Consider the following 26,943-nt stretch of genomic DNA (forward strand, 5'->3'; position numbering starts at 1 on the left):
TGGAGGTGTGAATAGGAGTATGACAAGATTTGGAGTCTGTGTAAGGCCAGAGTTTAAGGTAGCCTTTCACCCAATGACCACTCGGAGGCCTTTCAGATTTGACTGGCTTCCCTCTTGATTTCCCAGATCTGAAATAAGGTCCCATCAGTTCTTTTCTACAAAAGGTCTACATATGTAGATACATATCTTATGCTGACTCCTAGAGTGCAATCGTTTTAGTCTAGGTCGGAACTTCTCCGTGAGCGGGCCTGAAAAGCTATTTGAGACATTGACACAGACATTTTGGTCTTTTGGATTTTAGAATTGACTTGCCTGAACCCAGCATTCCCACTCACACTGAGACCCCCTTTGAGGAAGTACTGTTAGAAGAACACACCCCTGTGCATGAAGCAGTGGTGCAATTACGTTTCTTTTGAAAATGTCAATATCATGTCCAGTTCTCTATATTTAGTTTCTCTTGAATGAGATAAGGCATGAAATCGTCCAACTTTCACACTGCAAATACTTCTCGTCTACAATTCAGTAGTGCTTGCTGCAGGGAAATGATGCTTTTGTCCACCTCTATTGGGATTAAATACCAGGGTCAGCTATACAACAGGAACCACAGAAGTTTACAGAGATATAGTGACTTGCTCAAGGACATTTATTCACCAAGGTGGGCACATGCATTGTGTCTTATGGGAGGCCGTATTAGACATTATTCATACTTGCTCACACACGAACCATCATGCTCACACACACACATCAAGCTCATACACACTTACCATCAAAGTTGCACACACACATCATACTACAGAAGGACTCAAACTAAAAGGATCAATCTATAAACTATGTAGACTATACTCCATGTAAGAGACAAAGGATAAATTATGATATCATACTACTAATAATAATAATAACAATAATAATATGTTATAATTAGATTAGTCTCTTATATTTGTACATGTATGACAAACGTATGTGATATGTAAAGGAGATTTAGTGGTGTATGTGTATGAATATAATATTTCATGTAAAACCTAATTATAGTGAATGTAAAAATCAGTGTGTTTGATAGCGAATGAGTTTCATGGCGCATGTGTTTGAGCTTGATGGTGCGTGTGTGAGCAAGTATGAACGATGCCTTATACTGCTTCTTATAATTGCCGTCTAAAGAATGATGCCTCTTCATAATATACAACAACTTCACATCCCCTATTTAGATGTTGAGTGTCTTAAGCTGGGACATAAATGTGTGATTTGCAAGTGCTAATGGCCGATCTTATAACTTTACAAATCCATTATGTCTGTCCATGATCACACTTGTCTTCAGAATTGTGTTTTCAAGGAAATCTGCCTCTATAACTCTCTATTGATCCCATAGCCATATCATGCAACATGTAACAGTTTTCAAGAAATTCTTTGTACCTGTTCTATCAATTACAACTGCTGCACAGATCTTACATTATGATAAAAGAATATCCCCTGTGATTCCAAATGTCATCTGAATGCTCGGGCTCTGTCACAGAAGAGTCGCATAACTGTGATATTCACATATTTGCCCCTGAGAAATATTTGCTGTCTGCATAGGACTAAAATCTTGACATAAATATCTTTGGGTAATATGCATACTTGCAACGCATTCAGTGTTTTGAAAATTGTTAGCTCAAATGTGGCATTTAATTTATTGGATGAATGCATTGAATTTCATGGACTCTGACAATCATTTTTTTCTTGTTCTATCCCATGTCTAGAGGACAAGTGAAAGTGAAACGCTTTCAGCCAACTGTAATAATGAGACGGGTGTGCGTTTCATTGAGTAAACCATCTATTTTGTTGTATCTTGTGTGTCTGTGGTGACTTCAGATGGGCCAAAGGTGGTAATGTGATCCCGGACGTGTCGGGTGACACCTATGAGGTTGTCGTTGATCATTCTTTCTTCACTGAGCCTGTATCCTGTGAGGTCACCAACGCACTGGGGAACACCAACATCAGCCGTAACGTGGATGTTTATTGTGAGTCTAAGCACCAGAACACAGATGAATTCAGAACTAATTATTTCAATTTGTAACTGCAAAGCTGTGAATGAGCAGCATCTGCTGTTTGTATTTATTCCTCGGATAAACTTGCATGACATGGTTTCCCACCTTTTTCGACACAAGGCAGTCATCAAGATTACAGCTGCTGTGACAAGATGGGGCTCTTTAAGCCAGTAGATAGTTCCTTCCAGTAAATACTGTTATCATATCGGTTTTGCATGTGGCAACAGGCACAGCAGTGGCTTTATAAAAATACACAAGACTACGTCCTCAAGATTACATTAGCACATATATGATATTCAATCTTTTCTTCAGATTATTAGCTTGCGATGCATGTAGAGTACTTATTTCAAATTAATGTTGTCTTAATGTCTTTCAGTTGGGCCCAGGATGGCAGCAGAACCTCAGTCTCTGCAAGTGGACCTTGGAACTGATGCCATTTTCAACTGCGCTTGGATAGGAAACCCCTCATTAACCATTGTGTGGATGAAACGCGGATCAGGAGTGGTATGCATTCTTTATTCAAGTGACCTCCATGTGGCAGTCGGGCTTCTATGCTTAACGGGCCTCATTCTACAACAAATCTGCAGCATTTGTTGGATTCATTAAAATCTCTTGTATTGGAAAACGTTTGTCGGTGCGGGTGAAATTTTCAAGGGACCACAAACGATCTGCATTCAGTCTAAAAGTTGTGATTAAGCATAGTGTCAAACAAACAATGTTATGTTTAACCCTCTAATGCAGACAAAAACAACCACAGATCTTATATATATATGTCATCAAGATGTACATAATGGAAAGGTTCAAGTCAGGACATAAATATGGCTCACATTCACCGTAGTGTGTATAAAGAGGACATTCCAGACAATGTTTCACCTATGTGGATGTTTCAAAATGATACAAATCTGTAAAACAATGTTGTACTTTAATCTAGTCTAGAACAGTGTTTTATTTCAAAGTAGGCTACAGCAGCTATTCATAGTTATCCCTGAAGGCTTAAAGACATAAATAAAGCTCCTGTAATGTAGATGATAAAGCACTCAGGATGAAAAATAGTTACAACTAAATCAATCAGTGCTTTATGTGGTTCAAATGTCTAGAAACACTACTCTGGAAGTATCAAACTGACAAAAGTCAACTTGAGACCCTTACACCTCTTTCATTCCGCAGACGGTGTAACATCTCTTACACATTGTATTGTGTTGCGCAGCTGGTTGGCCGCTGCAATCCGTTTGGGCCATTGTAATTGTTGTTCAGGTAGACTCAAAAGACAAGCGACTCCTCCGACCTTTGAAACTGTTTCCCCTCACACAACACAGGTGCTTAGCAACAAGAACACGCTGACACTGAGAGCAGTAAAGCAGGAGGATGCCGGGAAGTATGTGTGTCGAGCTGTGGTCCCCCGAGTGGGTGCCGGGGAGAAGGAGGTGTCACTCACGGTGAATGGTAAGTACAATGGCATATCATGCACTGAATGTGAATGGCACTTTGTCCACTCTGCTCTTGATCCGCTCGAAAAGTTCAGAAGAAGAAGCGTCATGAATAATAGAAACCTGGCAAAGATTTCTGAAGTGCTGAGGGGAGAAAATTTGGCTAAAGTGATGATTCCAAACATTACATTGCACTGAAGGGAAACAAATTGTGTTTTTCGTGTGTGATTAGAAACACCAATATATCCTGAACTTCATTATCATTTTGCGTCAGATTGCTATTATGTCCATTCAGCTACTTTGTCCCATTATAGTGAGTGCACCTCTTTGAAAGTTTTCTTGAGTGTCTGTTAGGTCTTCCAGGGAATAATTAGCAGCAAGCAAAAGGCAAAGTTGAAAGAAAATTAAAGTAACCTCCTAACCACAAGAGCGCATCGTCCACTTTACACCTGCAGTGCTGAGAATTCATGTGACACCATTACTGTCGATTGATTTCTAACGGCCGAGTCCCACTCCTTTACCTCAACCCCTGAACACTGGTGACAAATAAAGAATTGTTCCAACCTTTGAATTAATCGGTGCATAGCAAACAAACGGACAGCTGTTTATTAGAAAGAAGGTCACTCTGGCAAAAAGAGAACATATTGATGAGATGTTTAGTTGCGGCTGACTTTCTTCAGCAACAGAGAAAATTCATCACGGTTCAACCAAACTTTAAGTGCTAAAGGAGCACTTAAAGTGGTTTCCGATCATTTTGAAAGGATTATTTTCTCGGGCTTGCACCAAAATAAGATATTACTCAATGACAAAATTACTATTCAGTTCGTGATCAAAGAAGCTTGACCTACAATTGATGAAGTATGTAGAAATATTGTATATTTTGCATATATATTTATAATTATTTATAATATATATTTTGTTAGTTAATGCACAAGCTCATTCACACACGTGTGCAGAATCAGGTCCAAAAGAAACACACACACTGAGCTCAGGGCTTGTACTTTTGAGACAAAACTTTCCGAAAAAAAAAAGATATTGTGGATGCATTGTAGAGCTACAACAGAGGAAATGCTAGACGTATGGAGAGGTTCATTATATTTTTGTGGAAACAGTGGTGCGTAAAAGGTGATCATACAATGCAATTATGAGTTTTTCCCCTCCACTTAACTCCATATATCGTACTTTGTGATTTGTCTGTTTCTGTATTATAAGGACATGTTTTGTTTCTGTGAATGGTGCTGCTCCAGGCCCCCAGGAGGCCCGATTAGGGAAAGCGGTGCACATTTGAGAGAAGAAAAGGAAATCTTTGACTTATCATGGTCAGCAGTTCCTCATTTTGCAAGAGCTTCTATGAGTGTCAGGCCTGTCATTCTGTAGCAGCATAGACACCAGATGTCAGAGCATTTCAAAGACCCCCAGTCTCTTTCAAACCAAAGGAATCATCCAAACTCCAAGTGGTGGAAACATATTTGGGTGACAAGCATGTAAGCTGTGACAATGACCACCCATCAGGCCTAAAACCTTTGATCTGCTCATGAACCCTCCTTCATTTCTTTTTGCCGTCACTCAGTTTAAAAGCATGTCTTCTTCTTTTATATACATAAATCCCACCTACCCACCACTGGAAAATCACCTTGGAAACATGCTGTCACAGCGCCGCAGCTCCTTTCTCAGCTTTTTGGCTTACATTTATTTTCAGTTCTTGACGCCCATTTTTTCACACCTTCTTTTTTTAATGTGGCTCATATCTGACACCTGCGATTTCACTGTTATGACCTGAAACAACCGAAAACAGATGCAGATGAGACGGAAATATTTATGCAAATGGTTGCTTTCTGAAGCATTTTTAAAGGTCTGCAAGTACAAGAACACCAGTTGCCGCTTGGTCATCTGCCGCAATGATTGCTTTCACATGATTAAGAAAGAATGAAACTATTTCACATTTTAGGACATGAGTGGAAAACCGTGATAAAACTGTAATTAGTGTGTTTAGACGTCTGTCTGAGTGGAAGATGTCTCATATCAGATTTATTGCCACAAATGAATGCGACTAAAATATCTCAGATCTAACTGCATATTTCCGAACAGCGTCTGAACACTGGTAATATTTTTCTATCTCTCTCAACACTGTGGCTCATAGTTGTTTGACCCGACATATACAGTGTATTTATGTAGTAGCTTAATTGTCTAACTGAGAAACTGTGTTGTACAGTGTTGGACTATTGAGTAGGTCACAGTGACACGGACCAAACAACTGAAACACATTTCCCAAATATCCAATTTAGAAATGAACAAATACATTTACACCACTTGTTTTTTCGTTTCTGCTGTGTGTTTGCGGGAAATGCATGTGCAGAGCCAGTGGATCAGATTTGCTTGAGAAAATTGATTTACAATCCCACATTCTAATCTTTGTTACCTAGAGCACACACCAGGCAGAGTAATCAAATTATTGCGTCTATTTAAAAAGAAATTGACCTGTTCATTTAATCAGGTTAATCAGATGTTTTACATGCACATACATTAACTGAGCAACAAACATTATAAACAAACCACCCAAACACTATCTGTTAGTACAGAATTTTCCTCATTCAAGATACATTTTAAAATTGTAATAGTACCATATTGATTATTTTATGTAGATTGGTATGCAAAACAACCACCTTCTGCATATTTGCATTAAATGTGTTTAAAGCTGATTGGAATTTCAGGAGGGTAAAGTCACCTCATAATGACATGTATGAAAAATTGAAGGCTCCAAAATATCAGTTGGTCCTACTTTCTATGGTGTATATTACATTTACATCATAAAGATTCAGATCATACCTATAAATGTGAGTTAAGAGAAAAAAAAGATAACTTTACCCTCCAGTATATCCCTGTGCTAAGGAGGCCTAAGGAAAAGTATTAAAATAAGCAGATAAAAGATTGTCTGTGACATTTTGCTTTCATTTTACTGTAAGTGGGACCTGGGCGTGCCTCTGCCCTTGGTGCTGCCCCCGCTCAGAGCAGTTAACGCATGTACAGTGGGGAGATGAAAGTTTTTTATTGTGTTGATTGAGTGTTTGTGCCTCCAAAGGTCCTCCCACAATCTCCAGCACCCAGACCCAGCAGGTGCTCTACGGCGAGAAGGGTCAGATCAAATGCTTCATCCGCAGCACCCCACCTCCTGACCGCATCGTGAGTCACCGTCTCCTCCTTCCATTTGCTAATTCATTTTCACATTCGAGAGATTTGGTGCATCTTGTAAGTCCAAAAACAGGAGGGAGGGAGAAACAAGAGAGGACAAGACTCTCCCAGATGATGGCAGACTGAGGACGTAATGCAAACTAATGTATATTATTATATAGTAATGGCACGCCTGTCTTGAAACCTAGCTCTCCAATGTAAAGCTAAAAATTATTGTCATGTTTAATGCAAACACTGTTTTTCCGCTTAATGTTTATCTTTTTTTTATATATATATATTAAATATATTACATCTGACAAATTAAGTTAACAATTAATTAGGCTGGATTAAAATAAATAAATTAGGCTTAATGCAGCTGGCCAATCAGAACAGAGTGGACTTTTCAGACCTGAAGTATTGTGATATATGTGCACAGCGTGGAATTGATCCAGTCAAACTCTTCATCACTTAGGAGAGCAGAGAATCAGCATCAATAATTTTTTCTGCAAAAACGCCAAGATTTGATTGCGTCACACTAACAGATCGTAGACATCATGTGATAGTATTCACCACCTAACAGGCAGCAGGAATGATGTGATACTGTGAATAAAGGGAGGCAACCAGACTCAGACCATGAGTTAAATGAAGAATCGCATGTGTGAGATAATTTATAAAGTAAATCAAACTTACTCTCTGAAGTGAGAAAGAGAAGAAAGTCTCAAAATAGACATGCTGGAATGAAGTAGCAAGCTCTCATGTGTTTCCTGTCCCTCAGGCCTGGTCATGGAAGGAGACGGTGTTGGAGTCCGGGACGTCGGGACGCTACACTGTGGAGACGGTCAGCACGGAGGAAGGAGTGATTTCCACCCTAACCATGAGTAACATCGTCCCCGCTGATTTCCAGACGATCTACAACTGCACCGCATGGAACAGCTTCGGCTCCGACACTGAGATCATTCGTCTCAAAGAACAAGGTGAATACAACTTTACACACACACACACACACACACACACACATCACAAATGTCTTTCCCGGTTGTAATTACTGAAGGAAGCCTGGCTAGATGCTCTTACTCGTGTTACTCTGTCATTGATGCCTTATTTGAGGGCCTTTATCAGTGCCAACCTGAAGATGAACGGCATATTTGGATGTCTGGAGTCATTTTAGGTTATTTGTTGTTTTGTAGTATCAGAATGTTGTGTTATCCTGGATCAAGTTCACACATTACAGCAGCGCCTGTCTTATTAGAGACACTTTTCCTTGTCTCAACACTTTGTTACTAAACAGAGATAAACAGACACTTTGTGGAAAGTTACAGCTCAGCGCTACAAACGCTAAACGACTTCATTTAGGAATTTAAGCACAGGGCCTTCATCAAGGTTATTGATTACTCTGATGAAACCCCGATGACTCCACATAGGTTGCTGTGAGTTTTGAAGTCAATGTTGTACCTGTTATTAATATGCAATACTTTGTACATCATGATGTGCAGGACCATGCACAACATTTTATCAGTGTTATGAGTTCACAATATATTCCTGTAGCTTTGGTGCTCATAAGTATTTAAAATTGAGAAATGATAGTTAGGTAAAGATAAGGGTAATGGTTTCTCGTGGATAATGTGTTACTGATCAATAGCTACTTAAAGGCAATTTTCTTTATTGCTTATATCAACCTGTTAATGTAAACATAAGGTGACATAAGGTGCGTGGGTGCGTGCATTCCTGCGTGCGTGCGTTCGTGCACGTGTGTGTTATTGCTGGAGGGAAAGCGTCTTTGCCGGGGAGAGTTTAATGATATAGCTGAGAAAATACTAAATGTGAGGTCAGTCACTCTAAGATAAGCTTCTTTATTGCATAAAGGTCATTCAGTTTGATCTGGGAAAGTCACTAATTCTACAGATATAATCACAAATTTAGTATCTCATCTATGTTCATTACCTTCAGAGATGAGCTCAGTTTCACAATGTCAAGATTCTCTTTTCATTTTTTGTAAGGAATATTCTGTATCTATAGGTGGATTACAAATGTCTGTGCTCTCAGTGTTGCGACATAAACTGCCAGTCTTTGAGCGATTGAGCTGTAGTGTTGACACGGACACAGTTGAACTATATGCTTCTCTAAAGTGCCTCACTTGAGTCATGCCTCCTGACCAGCCCGTCAAACACACTCTAGGACATACAATTTCCAGCTGGAAAGCATCCAGGGCTGCTATCATGATATCCATGGAACAATATCTAAGGGAAAGCTTGGCACAGGCCTGTGTGATGATGGTAACTGTTCTCAGCCTGAAAAGGGTAAACACTGGCCTCATAAATAATGAAAGCAATTATGTGTATGCATCAAGTACATGTGTATGAAATAGGAAGAAAGGGAAGAAATCTCAAAGCTAACTCCTGATTGAATGTCCCGTGTTTTTCCAGAGACCCTGCGGCTGGCTGTCATCATTGGCGTGGCTGTGGGTGCCTTCCTCGCCCTCAGCATCCTCATGGGGACTTTAGGCGCTTTCTGCTGCACCCGATTCCAGAGAAGTAAGACGCTTCTGAATTAAAGCTTGGAGACAACTCACATACTGGAAGGTTGTGAGGTTGTTTTTTGGATGATGTACAGATGTGCTGATGGTAGCAGGCTGATTGTAGCAGGCAAACGTGACTGAAGCCCACACCATCTAGAAATGTCTCCTACGTGTCGGTGCATATTCAGTCAGCGAGAGAAACGTGTTGACTTCACCTCTGCGCCGCTCTTGTAAAGAGCAATGTTTCATCTTATCTGTGAAAGCCTTCAAATGATGATTCTTAAAATAGAAATGGTTAAGCATTAAAACTCGATTAAGTTCATGGGAAAAAAAGAAAGTTTGCCTCCTTTTCCATTTGCTTTGTTGTGTTCAGGCAGGACTTCCTACCCCAAATGTGATCGAAATGTCCTTGTAGAGCTCAGAGGCCTGCAAAACTCCCATTGGAATTAGAGGCAGACAATCAAAGAAAACAGTTTTAGTCTTTGACATGGTTTCTGAAAATTGCCTTGTTTTTCTGCTCCCTTCCACAGAGGACGTCCATCTGGTCATGTCATCTTTGCCTGTGTCTCTTTCACGACAGAGAGATGTGAAAACAGAGAGTAAGGCTCCAGCAATTACACTGCATCAGTGTTTAAATGATTCTCACTTCACTTTGCACACCGCACTATAAAACCACACTGTACATCACATCATGAATGAAAATATACATTGTCTGAATAACCTACAGCCAAAGCGTTGGATAATTCGATGCATTATTAGATCTATTGCATTGATACATTATATATTTCATTAAACTTGTAACGAGTCAGGATATGCTAAACTTAAAGTAGCATTTTTGATTCATGAAGGCGTTCTTGTATGTACATTTATACCACCAGGTACAAGTGACCCAATTCCATTTTGGAAATACATTTGGAACATGTGAACAGTAAAAAAAAAAAAAGATCATGGTTGTGCTCAGATGTGTTTTGGGGCACCTTCATAATACATTGGATCAGTATTGGATACCTGCCAATTTAGTTGTCATCTTAACACAAAGGGTCCCAGCATGTAGGCCCTTTTTACAAAGTGACGTTATCTGGATAAAATCCTCTGATTGCACATTTACATATTGTATCAATATGTGTCTTTGTTATTTGGATGCTGTCTGTGCTGTGCCGCTTCTCATTTCAAGCCAATCCTTCCTCCTTGTACCTTTTTAAAAATGGGCTACCCAGAGGAAACCCACATAGATGGAGAATGTGCAAACTCTGTACAGAACGGACTTGGCCAGCATGAGACTTGAACCTTTGTGTTGTAAGTGCCACCATAAAAAGTCTGACGTCTCCCAATTGGGAACTCTAGTCTTCTACTTGACAAGCAGATAGGGATCACCACAGCGATGAAGAGTTGTAGTCTCTGTTCAAACACTGTAAATGTCAGAGATGATATCAAACCTGGCCTTAACACAATGAAAACCCCAGGACAAATTTAGGAATAGAAAGAAAATTGTCCCTCTAGAAACTGTGGCAGACGTGGTGTAATACATTTAGTTCAAAAGTAAATCTGACTGCATCTTAATACAAAATACATTGTTCCCATGGAGATGTGTGTGAAACATTTCTATGGATAACTTGCAGGAAAATATTAAATACAGTACTTTTAAACCCACCCCAGACGATTGTGTCGTCATTCATTTCTCAGAATAAAATACTATTGTGGCTTTGTTTTTCTGTTAATGAAAAAAAATGTCCCTCTGTATTTCAGCAACACCACTTAGCATCCTTCCGCTGTGGTACCCAAGCACTCTGTGTTAATCAGTACAAGAGCCACAGTATTCTGAGAGAAAGTGTATAAACGCAGTCTGTACAAACAAAGTTTCTCTCCTCTAAAGTGAGGAGTTTCTTGCTGTTTGCCAAGAAAAGAAAAGGCACAGTGCAGCACAGCACCTTGGATCGTTTCACATAAGCCTGCTGTAGATCTCTTGTTGCCTCTGTGAGTTAAAGTAAACTAATCATTGTGACAGGCCGGGCATTCTATATTCATAATCTTAGCCCAGGCACACACAGCTGCATTATTAGATTGCAGATATTGATCAATATTGTGCTGTGAGATTATGGGACAAGTGAGTGGTACAAAGATGAGATTTATTCCAAGTGCTCAGTAAGTAAGCTAAGGTCACACAGCAGTAAGAGAGAAAGAGTTTTGTGTATGCGCCGCACTCTTCATTACCCACGTCTCAGTTAGATCTAAGGGAAGTGGTGGCGTTTGAAGCCGCCGTGAGTGCATTAGCAGAGGATCCGCTGTAATACAGGACCAACGCATCTATCAGCCACCGCCCAATCAGTCACATCGCTCTTGTCTCACCCTCGCCTCCAGATCTCAAAGGAGTGGTCTCAGCAAAAAACGACATCCGAGTGGAGATTGTTCACAAGGATCACAATGCAGCGAGGGAGAGCGAGGAACACGCGAGCATCAAACAGATGATGGTGAGCGAGCGCACTTTGATGCTAGGTTGTGGCTGTGTTGTCAGCGTGTCATATAGATCCTTCAGAAATATATTTTTTCCATTAAGGGTTGGTTTGCTGATATCAACAACTCCATATCAAGCTGTCCCGTTGGTGTATTCTGTAAGGCCGACTACTGTATCCATCATCTAAAGTAATGAGGGCCTTGATTAACATTTTGCTGTGTGTTCCAGATTGACCGTAGTGAGTTCCAGCAGGAGCCTGTGCTGAAGCAGCTGGAGGTGCTCCAGGAGGAGGAGAAGGAGTTCCAGCACATCAAGGTGGGCAAACAGAGAGAATATTCAGTGCAATACCGCAAAGGATCCAAGAGGAAACATCATGGCTCATCTTCGCAGAGCCAATTACACTTTAATCTGTTGAAGCAAAAAGTGGCACGTTAGCGTCTCATTCAATATGGAATTCATGCAAATCAGGCCGCTGCATAAACACGACCCATCTACAATTCTTATGGGAGGACACAAGCTTTGCTGAAGTGGCAGCACAGGCTGTTTACACATCACAATTGGATTTTGAGGACACCTCAGCCACATTTTTGAGACTTCTAGTGTCCTCACCATTGGGCATATTTTAGGTTATTGGCCAGTCAAACAGTTATTTTTATCTACTCCAGAGAGTCCCCAATGGATCGCTACAACGGTTCAGAACGCTTTAAAGCCACAGTTTGACACATTAAATGTAGTTTACTGGTCTTGATTTTGCTCCTGAGTTGTCTTAAATCTTGAAAGTGACCTTCATGAACCCAGATGCATGAAAACGTGTCCAGAGAGAGAAGAGGGAAGCCCATCCCTACATAAACTATAGTGTTGTTGACACATACAACAATACAGAGTACATTTTTCCAGAATTCACACAGCAATGTCTTCACAATGCCTTTTCCATTATGCTTAATGCAAAATTTGGTGGAGTTGCCCTTTAAAAAGCTGCAGATGGCCAATTTACTGCTCCTGTGATTAAAGACAGCCTGCCACAAAGTTGTCAGAAATTTTGGAAAACAAATCTGACAGTTTGACTGTTACTATGACCCAGATGTATAAACTGGTGCAGATGGGTGACAAGTTGACTGTTAATTACATATTCCTCTGCACAGCTCTATAATCCACAATTCATTGCGTCTGGAATGCATCTAAATGTATACAAAAACAGTCTAACACATATCTCACACCAGGCGATATGCAATTATCAAGATCACAAGTGTAGTTGGCAGGAGGCAGAATTCATTTTTACCACTAATGTGCATAAATATAGACTAAAAATCCAGTATTAGCAATGAACATTGACTTCTTGAGCTTGAGCTTAAGTAGTAGGTGATGCCACACATTGTGCTCCACAAAAAAGAAAAAAATCAAATCGGCTTAATAGCAGGCAGGTCGGTCCATGCACACAGGAGAGATAAAGAGACATACGCGCTGCTCTTCCTCACTTTTTTTTCTTTTAAATCCTTTGACAAAATAACTAGGAAGAGATAACATTTCTGTCTAAATTTCTTTATTAGCGCAATTACAAAAAGTGATGATTTGGGTCTGGTTTGATAAGCCAGGCTCTTATCACTGACAATAATAATAATAGTAATTCCACACTCACATCTGAATCCATACAAAGTCATATTTCAGTCAGTTTACTGGAAAAATGACTTCTTGGCTTTTCAACTAAACTTCTTTCTGTGGTGACAAAAAAACTCAATAAAAGCCATTAAAAACCCACAAAATCATCCAAACTGTGGAAACTCTCAGGAAAGCAGCCGCTGTTGATACAGCATTAGAGTTTTGCAATTACGATCGCACTCGAGTTCCAATTTTGCCCCATTTTAACATTTAATCAAACAGAGGCCCAATTCCTCCAAGTCCCTGTGCCTACTTATTATACCAAACTATGGCCAAGTGACTCCCTCATCAAAACAGCAATCCATTTTCTTGAATGAGATGGTATTTTTTAATTAATTGGCTTCCAAGTGCATTTACAAACCACTTATGAAATGAAGTTGAGCAATATACTTTGTTTCTGTGTTGTGAAAGACAGATGTATACAGTAAAGCAGACTTGACCCTGGGCCAAACTCCTTTTTCTAATTTTCCCCATTATAATACAGTAGTGTTCCATAGTCAGGCCTGAACATTAGTGGTAGGATAATGTGTCTGTCTGTCAGTCTGTCTGTCGTCATTTGTCAGCTCTACCATAATTTGGAAGTTAAGGCGCTCCTCCGGTCTCTTAAATCAGGTGCATAGAGTTCCTCTGTGAAAAAAATAAAGACTTCTAGACTCTGGGATGATGTTACTCTTTTTATTTTATTTTTGTAGCAGCAGGGGAATAATATCCACAAACGTTTCGTAGCCTTATTCATTGTGTCAGTGTGTTCGCCTTAAACAGGCATTTGGGCAACAATGAGTCGAAGAGGGAGAGAAAGTGTGTGTGTGTGTGTGTGTGTGTGTGTGTGTGTGTGTGTGTGTGTGTGTGTGTGTGTGTGTGTGTGTGTGTGTGTGTGTGTGTGTGTGTGTGTGTGTGTGTGTGTGTGTGTGTGTGTCGCCTAATCTCATCATCTTTGCCTCCTTCCCTCACTCGCTTGGTGAATAACAAAGACTGTGATTCCCAACCCAATCTATGAGTTATGGAATGATTGATAGAACAAAAAAAGAAGAAAGAATATTTTTCATGGTATAGAATTGTTATTTTTATTCCGTAGGACAACCAGTTTGTTATTCACCTGGTAAGTGTGATGAATCAGTATACATTTGTGAGGATTCTAAAAAAAAAACCCTTTCAAAGTATTGTTTTGAAGTAACAGGAAGTGTTGTTTTTGCCAGAGTAATGCAGTTTCTCCAGATTGCATCGTGTCCGTGGCTGTTTTGCCAGAAACCTGATATGTGATGTCGAGTTGTATGTCGAGTAATTTCCCTCGGGATAATAAACTTTCATCTTATCTTAACTTTCATCTTATCTTATCTTATGACACTTGAGGCCCGGTTGTGTATTTGGACATGATGGTCTGATTCTGAAGATAAGAACAAATAGATCTGTGTATGTTCCTTTTAAAATCTAGTAAAGATTGTTCATAGATCCACAGTGCAGGCTCATGTTGTAGTTGCCTTCCGTCACACAATCCCCTTTTTAAACATTGTCCCTATGTACGGCATTTAACTAGAAAGAGCAGCACAAAGCCACGACGAAGACAATGCAGTGCTACTGAAAATGAAGCAAATAGTTTGAGAAATCAGGATTTCAGACGTGATTTAATGCAAACACATTCTAAATGAATAAGAATGAACACTGAAATCATTAGAAATTGCACATTGACACTGACGCTTTATTTTAAAAGAGTCCCTCTCGGATTTTTAACTTTACTTTGTCTGGAATAAAGATGGACCACATTAGAGGATTATTTTTCTCAGCTTTTGTTTTTGTTTTTCTCCACTAACAGAAGTGCGGTTCAGACAGATGCGGCAATTAGAGCTTTAGACAAGACTAATCAACTAAAGGGAAGCCTTTTTGGTTCTGAAGCTCATGTAAACACTTGTCATGTCCCTATGCCCGAACAGCATATGTTTGCTGCCATTATTCTATTTTGGAAAGACTCTGTTGGTAATTACTGTTTATTCTGTCCCTGAATTCAAGAATGTAAACAGAGACGGAATAAAATGTCCATTAAAGGTAGGCAAGCAAATTAATGTCTGTAATGAAGAAAGAAGGAAGGGAGGGAGGAAGGAAGGAATACTGCTTCTCAGCTTGGGCTCATACAGTCACAGTGTGTACTGTACACACGTGAATATATGGTGATAAAATAAGTAGTTAAAGATACAAAATAGAGACTAATTAGCAAACAGTGAATTATTTCAAAGTATTCAGGAACTCATCAGAGACTTTGTGGTTATATTATTATAGTTTCAGCCTTTTAGCTTTCACAGATATAGATGCTCTCCATTCCCAAGGTCAGCTGTGACACACAGTAAGAGTTTCTCCCAGACACTTCTCATATTCTTTATTTCACACAATTTCCACAAGTTTTTGGTGTTGCCAGAGCCGCAACTGAACATAATCTGCAGTCAGCAGGGGGGGGGGGGGGGGGGGGGGAGAACTTCTGATCTAAAGAAGGGGGGCACGAAAGTTTGGGAAACACTGCACTAATGTAATGTCATCTGTTTTTTCATGTAACACAAATTAGAATGTTCATCTCTTTTTCTAATTAGGGATCCAAGCATGAAGTGCGGAAAGTGCTAGTCTTTTATTTTGTAGAGAGAGAGAGACAGAGAGAGAGAGGTTAACCCTTAACCTCGCTCTCTCATGATTTATCAGGATGTGTTCCTGAAGACTGTACATGCATGTCCACTTCTTTGGCAGCTAAAGCAATGAGCGTTGATCAATTTTTCCCTAAATAAATGGCCACAGTATAGAAGAGTGTATGTTACCAGCGTTGTGTAGCTCCGGCAAGAAGAGATTGGTGCTTATCTGGAACCGTTCTGTGTGTCGACTGTGAGCGGTCACATTGGTGCAGAAATCAAAATACAGTAACTGCGCCCCACAGAGCTTTACGGTCATTTCACAACAAAGATTAGACCAGAATATTATAGTAACAGACTCACCGTGTTAGAAAACACGACTGCTGAAGACAGTTATGTCGCTATAAAACCAAGTATTTAAAATAGACTTACTAATTTCCTTCACAGTGCTAACATGCAAGGAAAGTTCTCCTGTTCATCTGAAATGCCGTTCCCTTACAACTTAACCATTCACGTCAGGGGGTTTGGACACCTATCAAAGTTGCTTGCAAGTCTAGTTAGTGTTTGCCATGCTACATTTGACCTTGACTCGGATGTGAAGTGTAGATGCAATGAGAAAACACATGTTTTTTTCATGGCTTTTAGGGTTAGAGTTTTTCAGAAATGGGTTTTATATAAATGGTTGCCTTGACAAATGAGGCAAAAAGAGGCTGGGCTCTTAATTATCTCCATGCTGTCTCTTTTATGCTAAATCTTTCTTATCTCTTCTGCATGTTTCTCACATGATAGGACCCCACTAATGGCTACTACAGTGTCAACACCTTCAATGAGCACCACGCCACCCCCACCCTTGCCAACAGTCAGACTCCTGATGTAATCCGAAGCCCACCCAGTGGAACCATGACTGTTGGAAAGCAGCGGGTGCCCACTGGCATGTCCTTCACCAACATCTACAACACCCTGGGTGCCGGTCCCAATCGCCTGTACGACTACAGCCAACGTTTCGTCCTGGGCATGGGCAGCAGCTCCATCGAACTGTGTGAGCGGGAGTTTCAGCGGAGCTCGCTCAGCGACTCTAGCTCCTTCATTGACACGCAGTGTGACAGCAGCGTCAGCAGCTACAGCAAGCAGGACGGCTATGTGCAGTTCGACAAGGACAGCAAGACCTCGGCCTCGTCCTCCTCCCACTACTCGCAGTCCTCCCAAAACTCAGACCTCACCAAGCCTCTGCAGAAACGCATGCAGACCCATGTCTAACAGCTCGTGGCTGCTCGACCGGGATGTTTGAAGAAGGCATCTCACCTACCTTCTGTGATGTTTTTTCACCGAGATTGGCATTTTGAGGGACACGATATGGTTTGCAGACGCGAGCTTTTGAAACTGTACATCTGCAATCGACATACAACATCAAAATCACGAGCCAACTTTTAAAAAAAATGACAATCATTTGTCTGCACTCTCCGCTCATACGTCAACAATGAAGAACACGGTGGTTTGCTGCTGTCCTCCATTATGGTTCACATCGCAAACTGCCTTGACATGCGCACCTCTGAAGTGGTGATGAGAACACTTGTAAAAAAAAAAATAACAAGCAGCTTTTTTATTAATGAGAATACTGCGGGTGCTCAGTCGCACTGAAGGTAATGGTTAAATCTGACAAATCCTCTCCTTGTGCATACTTCGGAGACGTTAATGATGTGAGCAGGCACAGCAGAGAGATGGTTAGACGTCACTCATCTTCTCGTACATCTGCTACCACCACACCTTGGTAACTTTCAAAGCTTGCCGCATTGGAATTAAAGTATCTTTTGTATAATGTGCTGTATATTCTTTGCCTCTTTAATGGCGATAATCTTTCGGACATTGTGAGACTTATTTTGCCTTTTGATGTACGCTTTGCAAAGGTGAATTCCTTACGAATTGATCGCAGAATGCATGGAGACGTGAACGCGCCATCACAAAAGGTGACTTTCAGAGGCTTTCGTTCAATCAACCGCTGCTTTCCGAGGCATTATTTCCAGCTCCTATCCTGAAAGGACCTCTTGATGTTTACAAGCGCAAAGGTATTGAGGTCTGTACTTTTCCCATTTAATGTGAGACACTTGCAGCTTGTGTGTGTGTGTGTACTGTATCTCTGGGAAGCACTTTCAGGCTGCCAGAGCAGGTTTCTCATTTCCATACTTGGCTGATATTGTGTTGTTTACTAGAGCTCTGTAAAACCCAGCATTTTGTGTACTGTGATTTTACTACTGAATGACAAGGAGGGAAGAAAACGTTGATGATTCCCGATCATTCCCGGGGGGGATTTTGATGCCCACTGTTTTAAGTGAGCTGCACTGCTAAGGGCTGGTGAAGAAGGTCTGACAATTAGACTGCTCTCAAGAACAATAACTAAAGAAATAATGAGCAAACACATGTAGGACAACTATCAGTCTGCATACTTCTTCCAGGAAATTAAGATCTGGCCTATCTGATAAGGATATGAGTGCCTGGGGTGGTTTAATAGGCCATCAGTCCAAGCAGCCATACAATAAAAATTCTTTGGCAACAAGCATTTAGAATCCATAGGGTAATCAGCCAATAGAAATGACAGACAGCTCCAGTAGGAACACCAATAATACAGTTAAAGAGTGTTGGTTAGGGATTTGAAGGGAGTGAAGAAAGCACAAAGTGATACATCGCATAACTACTCATGTCCTACAATTGAATATAACTGAATAGCATGGGTTGGTGTACTGTTCTAATTAAACACGTACAGATGTACAAGGCTCACTCTTACTGTGTAATAATATGAATCTCATCACTGTCATGTCTCGCAATCCTACCTTACATTCGGGGGTTTTCTGTTGTGAACATGCATTACTGTACAGAAAGAAGAATTTTGTGCCAACATTGTGTTTTGATTAAATAAAACTACAATATACCTCAATATCATTTGAATAGGGATCTTTCTTTCTGGCATTGGGAATTAGATGTGTCTAATATTGATGTAGTTTATTTTGGAGCAGCAATACGTATATCTATCGGCGTTGATTCCGCTGCTGGTGAACCCTCGCCGACTTGTTCCAAAGCAGCCTTTATACGCACAGCTTGGGGAGTGATCCATGATATTGTACTGCAGAGATGCTCACTACTTCTCCACACATCGCTCTCTGTGATCTGCTTGAGCACAGCCAACAATTAAAGTGGTTTTCCATTAAAGTGCTGAATGTAAGACTGGCTCATTCTGGTTTAGAGAAACGGAAGAAATTGTGTGCACAGAACCCTCCAAATCTAGTTCAAATTTGGTTTTCTAGGCAAATGACAGTGTGTGCTTGCTTATCCCCTGCAATCCAGTTCTGGGCCTGGTGCCTACAGTTGGAATAGTGAATAACGATGAATCATAATAAATAATAAAAAAGAGTTTTCCGAGATTTGTTACAAATATCTGTATCCTCCAGTTCTCTAACATCAATGATGCCAATAGTAAAAATGGTGCGTCCGTCTCTGTTGTTAGTTATAATGGAATAATGCAGTCTGATCAGGCACCATTGAGGGTGGAGACATGCATGCCTACGCCCTGAGAGTTGCAACTCTTAACTCCAAGCCTTGACACTAAAATAGCCTCTCACTTGTTGCCCCTCTGCGTGGAGTTTGCTTCGGTTTCCTCCGGGTGTTCCGGTTCCCTCCCACCTCCGAAGAAATGCAGGGGAGGTGATCTTTTAAAAACTCTGGCCATAGGCGGGAACGGGAGTGAGACTTTATTTTTTCCTGTCTATTAGTGCCGTGATGGACAGTTTACTTGTCCAGGATGTGCCCCGCTTCCCACCCAGTGACTGCCGGGGTCTGGGCTCCATCCTCCAGTGACTCTTACACAAGATAAATGGCTATGGAGATGAAAACATTTGCTCCCTCTTCCCATTTTCACACACAGTTACATACAGGTTTAATGTGACGTGTTTACCGGCAAAATTAAACAGCATCAATAACTACATTTATATGCGGTTTAAACATGATCTTGTGATTAAAGCAATAAATCGTTTTTCCTCCAGTGTCCTATGAACACCTTAATGCAACTGAAATGGGAACAAAGCTACATCTGTGTACTTTGAGTAACACAACTAGATTACACTATTGTAAATTGATTTGTTCAGGCATGTAATCATCTCACTCCGAGAATGATTCCCCTGTGTGCGTTTGCTCACAGAGGAGGACAACGTTATCCTTTGATTATGCAACACATCATGTAAATGTGGAATCCTATTGATTCTGTGCATGTATATGACTTAATCTCACATTTGCCTAGAGTGCATATAAATATACTGAATCTCTCACTTCATCTGCAGGCGGTGTGTGTCCGTGTCAGTGTACTTGTTCAGTGTACATGTAGGACTGTTTTTCCATTTGCAGATGGAGGCACATTGACAGTACACAATGCAAGCCACCTGCAGGGCTATTGAAAAGACTTCAGCCTAAAAGGCTTGCCACAAAGCCTGCTTGTATAAAGTAAGTACGGTGTCAAAACCACAGGAATATGAGATTTGCAACTTCATCTTGCCTAATTTCTTTAAATACTTTGAGTTTTGGAGAAAAAAAAAAGACCTGAAGTGCCCTCTTCCCCTATTCTACTGGTGAATAATGTAACGTTGTGTTGGAGAGTTTGTTTACAAGGTGGCTCAGACTGAACTGTTCTCCCTGCTGTTGCGTTGTTTAGCATTCACACTTTGTAAATGTGTCTTGGATCTTGTGGATCAGCCGGCGGAATCATGTTCAACACAAACATACATTTAGAGAAGCTCTACTGAGCATTGAGAAGGTCAGTCGAGCTTCCCAACGCATCTGCGCTAGACACTCATATTAAAGACTTGTGACAGTGTGTGAAAGGATGCCAATATCCAATATGTGCTTACATGAGAGCAAAACATATAGGCAGTGTGCCACTTCTACCTGGTGAGGTCAAATAGATTCACAGGGTGAGATAAAAGAGGAGTCATGTAGGCATTCCTGCTTTTCTTTCATCACAGTTGGAGGTTATCTACGAGTATTTGTCAGTTTCATCTCAGTGAATATTTTATTTAAGCCATGTTCATGCCCACAATCTGTTCTGATCTGTGTTTCGCGTTTTTCTTTTGTTGGTTTAGTGTTGTATTTTATAGGATTTTCTGTTCTTTGTGTCTGACTTGACTTTCTGCCCTTTTGTTTTCTAACAGGTGTTCCCTGATTGTTCCCTCCTGTGTGATTGTCCTCACCTGTTGCCTATTGTCATCAACCTTCTGTGTTTTTAGTCTGTGTCTTTCCCTCTCCTCTTACCGGTTGGTCCTGGTTGTTGCTTGCTCTCGTCCCTTGCGATTTCTCCTTGTTCCGTCCCCGCTTCACTACTTGTTGTTTCCTGATTCCTCCTGGTTTGTTCCCTATTCCCTGTTCACGTTCCTTGGTGTTCCTCTCTCCTCCTCATGTTTTGTAAGTCAGATTTTTTATGCCCTCATGGTTTGCTCCTGTGTTCAGTTTTGAGTGGAATTGATTTTCCCCATGTTCGCTGAGCCTCTCTTGCTCCAGTATTTGAGTTTCCTCATTGTCTTGTAACCTTGAGCGTAGCCAAGAGTGTTGTGTTACTGTGTGTGTGTGTGTGTGTATTTTCAGTTATTAGTTATCCTTTTCTGTTACCCCCTGTGTCTTCCCAAATGTTGAGCCCTCTCTCTTGCACTTGATCTGTCTAGAGAACTCTCTCTGGCCAAGATCCGTGGCCTTGATGGACCTACCCACTTTTTGGGAGGAGAATTAAGGATTATTAACCTGTTTCAGCCCCGTCAGCTCCATGCCTAAACCGGTTTCGGGCCCCTGCTCCATCCACCATGACCCATTGAAATGTTTTAAACACAATCAAATGAATGAACAAGAATACAGACAGGTGGAATAAAAGCACCATTCCTATAAACTTGACTTTAGATGTCTAAATTAATACTCGGGTCATTTCAATGTTAAAATTCTAATTTACAATTGGATCTTTTTCTATCAACACTTCATTGCCCCAAAAGTTAATGTAACCATCTAGGAATATACAATAAGTTAACCAGTGAAGATTTTAATAGAGAACACATGGTATGATGTGAAACATTGAACATTTTCCCAGTTTGGGATCAATAATATCTATCTATCTATCTATCCATCCCAAAGCGGTCAGTGTGGATCCATCATGAATTTGTACATCATGTTTTGGTTAATTTTAATTGAAAAATCAGAGATTGATTAATGATGTGCATGGTTTCCTGTACAGGATGCTTACATCCTCACTGAACATTTCTTACTAGGTCAAGAGGAAGAAGGGAAAGATGGTCTTTCAGGAATGTGCCGCAATTTAGAGCATTGTCCGAGATACCGTGCTGAGACAGGCGCCGAGAGAAGCAAGCAACTGCCAGTCTTATTGAAATTTGGTGGCAACGCTTTATTCAATATCAGAATCCTTCTTTAAAAAGGGAAATTATTGTGGAATACTGATTATTTGTGATTAAGAAAATGTCTGCGAAGGTAAATCCAAACCTTGGCACGATGAAGGTGAATGGAAGTTCAGATGGATTCTGTCTAGAGATGAGATGACAATTCATAATGGCAAGGAGATAACAGCCCGTTATCCCATTCTGGTGATGCTCAGTTCCAGTCCCCATTTGCTGTCTTTTAGACTGAGGATGAGCAGACCTTGTATCTCACCTGTCCTTGTCAGTCTCTCTGTAGAAAATGAAACCTTGATTCATTATTTTTTGAAACCAGAGAAGCACAAGAGGAAGTTCACAAGGTAATTTATTCACATTGCAGTCTTGAAAACATTAAATGAGGGGAAAAAAAGACCGCTGACTTCGCATGGATACCCACAATGCACAATGTGACTCAAAATTGTGTGAAAACACAGGGTACCTGTGAATTATAGATCCTGGTGGTGTGAGTAATGTTCCTGGTAAATATCTGCTTTGCCGCTTCATGCTGGTGACTGTCTCTCTTTGTGACATATCTGACATTATGAAACTGTAATTGTGATTGTATTGGAGCACAGTACAGCATTGTCTCCAGCTGTGAAGAGGCTCTAGCATGTTTGGCTGTCATTGTTAGGTGTTGCATTTGCAGAGCACTTACCCTGAGAATGTGGACTGGAAGATGATTAAATAGCAACTGACATTGGCTATATTACAAATATGACCATTTACACCACTGTCCAAAATAGCTGAAATGACTGTCACTACCCCTGTGTCTATTCAATCCATTTACTTCATTGAAAGCTTGCACTAACACTATTATTGCCTCTCCTGAGTGAATGACGTCTTTCTCTTTCTTTTTTTCTTTTTTTTTTGAACAAAGCACAGCAAAGCCAGTCAGTAGACTTGCGCGTCTGTAGAAACCTAGTGGTGTATGATATTTGCTTTTCTTTTAATTAATGAAAGGTTGAAGGCAGGCTCTGGGCCATGGGAAATCAACAGATGACATTTCCGGCTTGCAGCCTTCAGGGAAAGCAGCATGCGGTCCATGTCCAAATAAATTTTAAGAGCCCCCTTTCGTCCTGCCCTTTGCTCCACAAAGTTAATTTATTCAAGTCTGGGCTACTGAAATAAATTCCCTTCTTCTGATTTTGATCTTCTGCGTAATGAGACAATAAGGAAGCCTCTTTATCTCATTACATTCTCACTATCTGCCAGGCTGATGAGTGTACATGATGAATGATTCGTGCAGCATAGTGTATGTAGCTGTTTCTTCTTCATCCCTTTCCTATTTGTTACACTTTGATGAGCTCTTATCATATATTGGTTTCGACCGCAGCACAATGTACGTTCCTTCCTCCACAATGACTTGTGCTGTATTTGCAGGGGATGTTATGATGGACTTTCATCGATCCGTCCCTCCTGTGTTCCACTGAACGAGCCTTTCCATCCCATTCCATTACCAGCAGCATCTCTCCCGCTGTTAATCTCACACATGCTGTGGGTGGAGCGCATGTGGAAAACGTGTCAGTGAATGATCATTTAGAAGCCCATCCTGTGAAAATCCTCCAAAGGGAGCAATTTTAAATACACCAGCCTCATTATTGGTACAGCAGAGCTACAGAGGTGAGGAAAGTGAACACCACTGTTGACAACTCTTGGTATAAATTGAAATTAATCACACTATGCCTTTTACATGTTTAAGTTTAGAAGTCTCCAGAAAAAAAATAGTGTGTGTGTGTGTGATGCTCTAGTGGTTAGCCGGCTGATGTTGAAGCTCTAATTGGCAATGTTAGTTATCTTGATACTGACACCAAATCATGGAACTCTAGTGCTGTGAAGGACTGAGGCTTTGTATCAGAGGTGGTTGTTTTGCAAGTCACAAGTCCCGCACCAAGTCCCAAGTAAAGCCTGACAAGCCAAGACTCAAGCCTCAAGCTTAAGGGTGTTCCAAAAGCCGCTACACACTAAAAGAAATACAACAAATTTCTACAAGAACCTTATGTTTGAGAACCATCTTTGAACCACTTTTTGATGACGTTCAGCCACCATCAGATGCAGGCCTCCTCCTCCCAGCATCTGCTCCTCAATCTCACCGCAAGGCTGTGCAGGTTCCTTTCCTCAAGCTCTGCCAGCTCTAAGTGCCGAGCGCTGCTTCTTTCAAAGCCTTGCAGGAACAAGTCGCAAGCTGTGAAGTCTGAGGAGTGCTGAGCCCATTAGACTGATCCACTGGTCAGTGTGTAGTGATTTTGAAGACATCGTCTATATGAGATGACACAATAACTCAAGAAGTAGGTAAGATAATAAGATTGGAACCAAATTCTATAACTCACATTTAAGTTTAACTTTCAGCCAGTTGTGATTGTCTAATATTTGTATGTATTCATATTCACTGCAGCACATCTTTCTTTGTCTGACAACTGTATACATTATAATTATTTCCAGGCTATTCATATCTCTTTTCCAAAGCTCTAGAGGTTGAACATATCTTTTTGACCCTCTGATTGTCGATTGAATTCTGTTGTTTGTTGAGAAACACAATTGACTGACTACCCTGACTGACCACTGGGCTTGCCAGAGGCTGTTCACCTGTGTGATCTCTATTCATGGTCGATATAAGAGGAAGAATATGCTCACACAAATGGCTAATTGTTTCACATTGACCTCTGTGAGTGTGTGGGCACATGGTTATAATAAACACGCTGGCAGTGAATCTCAACCTTCCTTGACACTCTCACTAATACTGAGGTCAGAGCTGTTCTCTTGTCATGAAACAGCTACAGCATCTGCAATCAAGTTAACATTGTAACAAATAGTTATTGACGGCTGAGTCCTGGCATGTGTAGGGAATCTCTGTATTGATGAAAAGAGCCTATAGGACACAGGATACAACCTTTGACCTTTGGATACAACCTTTTGAAATACTCAAATTCACAATAAATAAAGAACAAAATTGAAAGAGTAACACACCACAGCACCATTATGCATACTGAGTGGGAACAGACAGACCTCTAATTCTACCGTGGGGTCATAATTTACCCTTAATTAGTAAATGCTTCACTGTAGTGCTCAATTCTGGTCAATCACGGCATTTAAATGATTATTGTGTGGACAAAACTGAGTGGTGATCCTGATAATGGAACGCTGATCTTCGCGAGACAGGATGATATGTTAAGCACAGGCTGACATTACATTATCCCTTACTTAACTGTTGAGCACAAGGTCATAGAGCAGCATCGCTTAGCATCTTCTCTTTAAAGGCGACCTCCTGAAACGCACCTGTCTGTGCCCAGCTGTGGATGGGGGAAACATGGACTCTTGCCAAAAACTAGTTTCCTATCTATATACTTAGTGGGTGCGTCTGACAACGTGTGTCAGCAGGTAAAATGAAATCATTTAGATGTTGAAATAAACATGTTATGAAAGTGAAAGTCTTCTTAAATTGATTCAGGGCGGTTCAGGACCTATGGTTTTGTCTATACAATATATTTCTGTAGACATCCACTTCAACTTTTGCAAGACAGTTTAGACAATAAACATGATGGAAGACTAACAAAAAGCAGAATAAGTGCCCTTTAAAAGCTATTTTTTATCAACAGAGAATTGATAACGTAATGTTATCACGACAACATTGATAATGGTGTGACTGCAGTGTGTCATTAGTCACGGGGTAATGATCTATCTCTATTTTGTTGAGATATGAGGACGAAACAGATGACGTGAAACCTGATATCTGAGCTTACCAATTTATTACATTATCTATTTTAGACAGTGATTGGATTTTACTTGACGTCATGGAATTTTACCGTCTCACTTCACGACCACAACCCATATTCATTAATGCCATTGTGCAAAAATAAAGAAGAAAAACATAAAGGAGGAGTTGTTTTGACTTGACTAGCCTGGCCATGAGTCACAGATTTGTTTGCTTGAGACTCGACTTGATGTAATCAACAAATGCTTACACTCTTCCATGGAGAGCACTTACATGTTACTTCACTTTTGTAGTGGGATTTCTGTTAACAAGCACTCGCGGCCCACATAGTCTTTCATAGTCTTTTATTCTTCACACTTGCAAGCATGGGGAATGTCAATCAGGTACATTGGACAAAAGACGTCTCTCTCTGTCTTTATATACACACACACACACACACACACACACACACACACACACACACACACAGACACACAAGGACGTGGGTCTCTTCACAGAACGCCAGATGGTACCTTCTCACAAGGTACCACAGAGTCTCCCTGTCACTCCTGCCTGTCACAGACATCCTGGCTAAAGTTGCTTGACTCAGAGACAGTTCCAGTGGTTGCGTTAGATGAATAATAATATAAACCATGAAAGATATATGTACATTTATTAATAATAATGCAAGGCCTTATGTAGGATTTGTCAGACTACACTTGTGACTTGGGTGTGTTGGCTTGAGAGTCTCCAGTCAAGACTTAACAGAGTTATACTGTATTGCAGACTTGACTTGCAAAACAAAGCTCTGTCATATATTCAAACAGAATACAACAGCCAAACTCAATACACAATAATAATCGCTCATAGGAATAATGTGAAATCCAAAAAGAAAAGCCCATCAATTATGAGAACAACTGATAATTAGGCAAATGGAAATTGAGGCAATTTTGAGAATGGG

The 26,943-nt window shown here is 40.6% G+C and overlaps 1 protein-coding gene across 1 annotated transcript in view; it reads left to right on the forward strand.

Moving 5' to 3' along the window:
• Positions 1–18,196, forward strand: part of LOC143009246 (kin of IRRE-like protein 3) — a 53,704-nt gene extending 35,508 nt beyond the window's left edge. Inside the window, exons 5-14 of the mRNA XM_076161305.1 lie at positions 1,846–1,994; positions 2,398–2,525; positions 3,338–3,464; positions 6,528–6,628; positions 7,392–7,590; positions 9,040–9,147; positions 9,662–9,730; positions 11,490–11,599; positions 11,812–11,898; positions 16,635–18,196. Coding sequence (XP_076017420.1) covers positions 1,846–1,994; positions 2,398–2,525; positions 3,338–3,464; positions 6,528–6,628; positions 7,392–7,590; positions 9,040–9,147; positions 9,662–9,730; positions 11,490–11,599; positions 11,812–11,898; positions 16,635–17,102 — 1,546 coding nt within the window. The 3' untranslated portion in view covers positions 17,103–18,196. The remainder of the gene's footprint in view (positions 1–1,845; positions 1,995–2,397; positions 2,526–3,337; positions 3,465–6,527; positions 6,629–7,391; positions 7,591–9,039; positions 9,148–9,661; positions 9,731–11,489; positions 11,600–11,811; positions 11,899–16,634) is intronic.
• Positions 18,197–26,943: the final 8,747 nt, after the last annotated feature.

The sequence above is a fragment of the Genypterus blacodes genome, unplaced genomic scaffold (genome assembly GCF_046128005.1).
Source record: "Genypterus blacodes isolate CSIRO-AG114 ecotype Tasmania unplaced genomic scaffold, CSIRO-AGI_Gbla_v1 ptg000111l_1, whole genome shotgun sequence".
Taxonomy (NCBI): domain Eukaryota; kingdom Metazoa; phylum Chordata; class Actinopteri; order Ophidiiformes; family Ophidiidae; genus Genypterus; species Genypterus blacodes.